Source organism: Gracilinanus agilis, chromosome 3, assembly GCF_016433145.1.
Source record: "Gracilinanus agilis isolate LMUSP501 chromosome 3, AgileGrace, whole genome shotgun sequence".
NCBI lineage: Eukaryota > Metazoa > Chordata > Mammalia > Didelphimorphia > Didelphidae > Gracilinanus > Gracilinanus agilis.
The window spans coordinates 549510682-549517413 of record NC_058132.1 but is presented as its reverse complement, the minus strand read 5'-3'; the positions used below and the strand labels follow the sequence as shown (position 1 = coordinate 549517413).

The window sequence follows — 6732 nt, the reverse complement described above, 5'->3', positions numbered from 1 at the left end:
CCGACACCTCAGGCCCCCCCCCCAATCTCATAGGCCAATCTATAAAAAATTAAAAATCAAACACATCAAAGACCTACATTCGGCAGTTAAAAATTATGGTCTCAAAGCCCCTTTTACGCTTTCTATTCTAGAAGGACTTGGAGGAGAAGGACATATGCTCCCCTCCAGGTGGTCCAAAGTTGTACAATCCGTCCTCTCTAGGGGACAACTCCTAATTTGGAAAGCAGAGTTCCTCGAAAGGGCAGAAAACCAGGCCAAACTTAATTCAAAAAATGCCCAGACAGCCGCTTGGACAACTGATAAAATCGTCGGCCGCGACCGCTTTGCATTAGAAAACCAACAGATGAGGCTGCCCCCCGGCTTGCTCATGCAAACGGCGCATGCCGCTATGGCCGCATGGCGGGCGGTTCCCGCCGCTGGAGCTGTCACAGCGCCTCTCTCAAAAATCCTTCAGGGACCCAACGAGCCCTACGCACAGTTTGTTGCAAAACTCCTTGAAACAGCTGAGAGAGTCTTAGGTCAGGATGGGTCAGATAACCCAGTGGTAAGACATTTGGCAATCAAAAATGCTAATTCCGCCTGCAAAGCAGCTTTGAGGGGGAAAGCCAGAGACCTTGATCTAAACGGAATGATCCGCCTATGCAGTGATATCGATGCCTATGACCACAAATTAAACAAATCCATCTCCTTAGCCATCGGGGCAGCCATTCAGGCCTCTCGCCCCAACACCCCCCGAAATTGCTTCAAATGCGGGCAAACCTGGCCATTTCGCCCGCGGATTCCCCTCTAACCGAAACCCTGGGCAAATTCCCGCACTTCCCCCAGCCAATAGGCCACCACCTAGCATCTGTCCTAAGTGTCGGAAGGGTCGGCACTGGGCTCGGGATTGCCGATCCAGAACCGCTTTTGGCGGCCAAGCCCTTCCCCCGATGCAGGGAAACGGGATACGGGGCTCCTACGGGAGCCCCTGCCCAGCCCCCTTACTCGAGCCACAACAGGCAGCGCAGGCCTGGACCTCTGTGCCGCCTCCACCCGGATATTGACTCCTGAAGAAGGCCCGATAGTCCTCCCCACCAGCAAATTCGGACCACTGCCCCCTGGCATGTTTTTCTTGGTCATCAGTAGAGCACTCACCACCCTACAAGGTGTCGTAGTGCATCCCACCCTTGTCGACAACGACTACACAGGGGAGATAAAACTTATTATAGAATCTCCGCATGGTCCCGTTACCATCCCTGCCGATAGACGCTTAGCTCAAGCCCTCCCCCTTCCTATGATCAGCAACTTCCCTGCGGTAGCCCAAACACGAGGCCCTTCTTCACCCGGCTCCTCCAACATCTATTGGGTACAACAACTTACTGAGTCCCGACCCACTCTTCAATTAAAGATTGAAGGAAAAACCTTCATGGGATTGTTAGTCACGGGGCAGACTCCACTGTTATTTCCCAGGCCCATTGGCCCTGTGCCTGGCCCCTTCAACCCTCATCCACTCACCTGTCAGGAATAGGTCAGGTCCAAGACACCCTCCAAAGTACTAAGCTCCTTAATTGGCAAGATACTGAAGGCAATAGTGGCACTACCCGCCCCTATGTAGTCCCGGGACTCCCCGTTAATCTCTGGGGCAGGGATATTCTAGCTCAGATGCGGCTCCTTATGGTTAGCCCTAGTGATGCTGTTACCTCCATGATGCTAAAATCTGGATACCTCCCAGGAAAAGGCCTTGGAAAAAATGAACAAGGCATCTTACACCCAATATCCCTCCCAGCCCAAACCGATAAAGGAGGACTTGGATCAAAAATTTTTCATAAGGGCCACTGATCCCCCTGCAATCCAGGCCGATAAAATTACCTGGAAGTCAGATTCTCCTGTCTGGATCGATCAGTGGCCTCTAACATCTGAGAAGGTTCAAGCTGCCCTAACGCTAGTGCAGGAGCAACTCTCTCTTGGACACCTTGAACCTTCCACCTCCCCCTGGAATACACCTATTTTTGTCATTAAAAAGAAATCAGGGAAATGGAGACTCCTGCAGGACCTACGTGAGGTTAATAAAACCATGCTTCCCATGGGGGCCTTACAGCCAGGCCTCCCGTCCCCGACTGCCATCCCAAAAGGGTTCAGCAAAATTGTCATTGATATTAAGGATTGCTTCTTCTCAATCCCTCTTGATCCCTCCGATAGTCCTCGCTTTGCATTTTCCATTCCCATAGTCAATCACATAGGGCCTAACCCTCGATTCCAGTGGCGAGTACTTCCACAGGGAATGGCCAATTCTCCTACATTATGTCAAAAATTTGTTGCTCAATCTATCGACCCTATCAGGACTCAATATCCCTCAGCCTACCTCATCCACTACATGGATGATCTTCTCATTGCCGCTTCTTCCCCCTCATTGGCACAGACTATAGCCCAGGCTATCATCAGCGCGCTCCAAGCCCGCGGCTTTAGCATTGCTCCAGACAAAATTCAAACCCAATACCCCTTCACCTTCTTAGGATTCTGACTTGAACCCGACCGGCTGTTCTCAAATAAAGTCGAGCTTAAATGCTCTTCCCTCAAGACCCTTAACGATTTCCAGAAGCTCCTAGGGGACATTAATTGGCTACGCCCCTATTTGCAACTTTCCAAGGCAGACCTCCGTCCTCTGGAGGACATCCTGCGAGGGGATGCTGACCCTTCCTCCCCTCGTTCTTTGACCCCAGCAGGCGAAGTTTCCCTCAAAAAAGTAGAACAGGCTATAGCTACACAGAATATTGGATACTTCTCCCCCAAATTGTCTCTATACCTCCTCATCTTCCCCACTGAATTCTCTCCCACCGGACTCCTATGGCAAGACCCCTCCCCCCTCATTTGGATACATTTCCCCATGCACAATTGGAAGATTCTTGCCTCTTACCCCGATTTGATTGCCCGTATAGCTATGATAGGCTTTCGCCTCTCCACACGCCATTTCGGCCGTCCCCCTGACCACGTGGTATCCCCTTACAGCAGGGAGCAGCTCGACTGGCTCAAATCTCAGAATGACAATTGGGCTATACTCATCTCCACGTTTCAGGGCACATTAGATAATCACATGCCCAGTAATAAATTGCTACACACTCTTACCCCCTTCATACTCACACGCCAAACCCGATCATCCCCCATCCCAGGGGCACCCACAATCTTCGTGGACGGTTCCAAAACTGGTCTTGCCGCCATAGTCATGAATAATCGCCCCCGTTCTATCCGAACTCCTTATGAGTCCGAGCAGTTGGTGGAACTTTATGCTGCTCTAACAGTTTTTCATTCCCTGCCTGATACTCCATTTAATCTCTACTCGGATAGCAGATACGTTGTACAATCCCTGCTCCGACTCGAAATCGTTCCCGCGGTTCAGCCAACGACCGCTACCTTTTCTCTTTTTTCCCAACTCCAGCAAGCCATTCGATCACGGTCCTGTCCCTTCTTCGTGGGCCACATACGTGCCCACTCCGGCCTCCCGGGCCCCTTATCCTTTGGGAACGATCTCGTGGACCAACACACTCGCTTAACTGCCTTAGCAACCACGTCCACCCCCTCTACCGCCCTCTCGTCCGACCCTGTTTCCCTCGCTACAGAGGCACATAGACTTCACCACCTCAACTCTCAATCCCTTCGCCTGGCCTACAAAATTTCCAGAGAACAGGCCAGGTCAATTGTGAAAAATTGTAAGAATTGTGTTACTCTCTTGCCTGAACCCCATCTGGGGATCAACCCCCGTGGCCTTCTCCCCGGCCATCTATGGCAAATGGACGTCACCCATGTCCCCTCTTTTGCTAAACTCAAGTATGTCCATGTCTCCATTGATACGTTTAGCGGCTTTCTTTTCGCATCTGCACAATCCGGGGAAGCCACTAAACACGTCATCAAACATATGTTTATTGCTATGTCTATGATGGGGAAGCCTCTCTCCATTAAAACAGACAATGGCCCTGGCTATACTAGTCAAGCCTTTAAACAATTTTGTTCCCAGTTGGGCATAAAACATGTTACAGGCATACCTTACAACCCACAAGGGCAAGGAATTGTCGAACGAGCAAACCAAACTCTTAAGAACACTCTTTTTAAACTCAAATCCCAAGAGACCCTCTATCCGTTCTGTGGCAATCAGACTCTGCTTCTTGCTCATGCCCTCTTTGTTCTTAACTTCCTCACGCTAGATGCTGAAGGGCGTTCTACTGCTGATCGCCACTGGCATCCACACACCTCATCTAATCTGGCCACAGTCCTCTGGCGCGACCCTCTCACTGGCCTCTGGTGTGGCCCTGACCCTGTCCTTACTTGGGGAAAAGGTTCCACTTGCATTTTTGACAAAACAGCAAACAATGCCCGCTGGGTCCCATCTAGACTAATTAAACCCTTTACTCCCGACACTAACCTAGATAAACCAGGGCCTACCCCTGAGAAAAATTCTCCTCTTTCCGCAGGAAGATGACCTCTCCTTGGAAATGCCTCCTCTACATCTTCCAGCTACTCCTTGCCTGCCACGGCCGGAGCCCTCACTTCCCTGCCAGACAGACATGGGAAATCATCAACCCGGTCAACCAAAGAATCCTCTCACAAGTCACCTCACAAAACATGCCTCCCTTCACTTGGTTCCCCAAGCTTTCCATTGACTTTTGTCAACTAGGAAACCCTTCTTCCTCCTCGTTTCACTATTGCTCACCTGCCATTCAGCCTCCGCCTGGGACCCATACAATACTTACATTTCCTATCTATGGCTGTCCAGGATTCTCTCAACCGGACTTTTGTGGTGGCCCCTCTGAGGGATTCTGTGCCAGCTGGGGATGCGAAACCATCGGTACTAGACATTGGATCACCAAAAACCAGGACCTTATCCAGATTACGAGCGGACCTCAACCTTCTTCCTGTATTTTGAACAATCCCCCCAATATCCCTAACTGCAACCCCCTTAACATCTCTTTTACCAACAGCGGGAAAATGGATTCCCGATGGACCGATGGCCTCACTTGGGGACTACGCCTTTATAAGACAGGACCAGATGATGTCGTCCTTATGACTATTCGCCTCTGAATCAAACCCATCACAGTTTCAGTTGGCCCTAATACCGTTCTCACTGGACGACAACCCCCGCCTCCTCCCCTTCCTCCAGTGCGGCCCGCCTCTATTACCCAAACACCCCCTGATAAGTCTAGACCCCACTCGACCCCTGCTGAGTCTAGACCCCACTCAACCCCAGACCCAACCCCTTACCTTTCCCCTACTTCTACCTCTCAGCGCCTCCTCAACCTTATTTTCGGTGCATATACGGCCCTAAACTTCTCTCAGCCCAATAAGACTAGAGACTGTTGGCTATGCCTCCCCGCTACCCCTCCTTACTACGAAGCTTTTGCCTTAACCCTCAACCCTGATAACTACACCCAGCCCCCTGAGCGTTGTTCTCATGGACCCCCCCAAGCTTACTATTTCTGATCTTTCCGGGTCCGGTCTCTGCCTGGGGAAACCACCCCCTCCCTATGCTTCTCTATGCAACTCTACCTTGCAGATGCAACCAGGTGATTTCTACCTGCTCGCACCCAACAACACCTTTTGGGTGTGCAATACCGGCCTCACGAAATGCATCACAGGGGCCCGCTTTAATTCCTCCTCTGAATTCTGTATCCTTATATCTCTTTGGCCCCGCATTACCTACCATCATGGCCCCTACACTTTAACAACGATCGATCCCCCTGCCTTACGGCATAAACGAGAAGCCTTCTCCCTCACTATCATCGCCCTCCTAGACCTCGGAGGAATAGCTGCCGGCATTAGTACCGGGACCACAGCTCTTATGGAAACACGCTATCTCCAATCTTTACATACAGCACTTGTTGCAGATCTTGAGGATATTGAAAAATCAGTTACGGCCCTAGAAAAATCTCTCACCTCCCTCTCGGAGGCTGTCTTACAGAATAGACGAGGGCTTGATCTTTTATTCTTAAAAGAGGGCGGGTTATGCGCTGCGCTTAAAGAAGAGTGCTGTTTTTACGCAGACCATACCGGTATCATCCGAGAATCCATGGCAAAATTACGAGAGGGACTAGCCCAGAGGAAAAGGGAGGCCGAGGCACGAGAGGGATGGTTCAATACACTCCTTAAAAACTCCCCCTGGCTATCTACCCTGATCCCCACTATTATTACACCACTCCTTATTCTCTTGACAGTTCTTACATTTGGCCCTTGGGCCTTCCAACGTCTAACAAAATTTATCAAATCAAACGTTGACTCAGCCCTCGATAAGTTTCCTATGGTTCAATACCATCGTATTGAGATAACGGACGCGAACAACCTCGCGACACTCGTCTACAGTTTTCTAGCAGAGCGGTAACCCAATGACGGGAATAGCACAGGTCCTCGACCCTTGATGGTCGAGTAACTCCCCCTTTGTCGCCTAAGACAGGGGCCGTCACTGCAACCCTCATCTATGGAAAAGCCAGGAAACGAGCCAGGAAACATAAGGTGCTTTGAGAAAAATTGTGTTGATAAGATAGACTTGGATGAAACAACAGCCAAAAAGATAATGAACTTATTCTTCACGCCCTTCATTTAAAAATAAAGAAAGGGGGAATTGTTAGGAACCAAGACTATAAGATAAAAATAGCTACCCTTCTGGGAAAAGATACTGATCATAAGTCCAGCCATACGTGGGCGAAGACAGTTAAATGCCGCCCCAGGGACTTTCCACATAGCATATTTCTCCTTTCCGCGTTCCTTCCT

General features: G+C 50.3%; 1 protein-coding gene across 1 annotated transcript; it reads left to right on the top strand.

Moving 5' to 3' along the window:
* Nucleotides 1-985: 985 nt before the first annotated feature.
* On the top strand, nt 986-1785 carry LOC123242869 (endogenous retrovirus group K member 6 Pro protein-like; the record flags this gene model as incomplete). Its single annotated transcript, XM_044670980.1, is given in 2 exon segments — nt 986-1415; nt 1418-1785. Coding segments are annotated over 2 exon segments (798 nt in total), but the record flags the coding sequence as incomplete, so codon positions are not given.
* Between the last annotated feature and the right edge of the window lie 4947 nt (nt 1786-6732).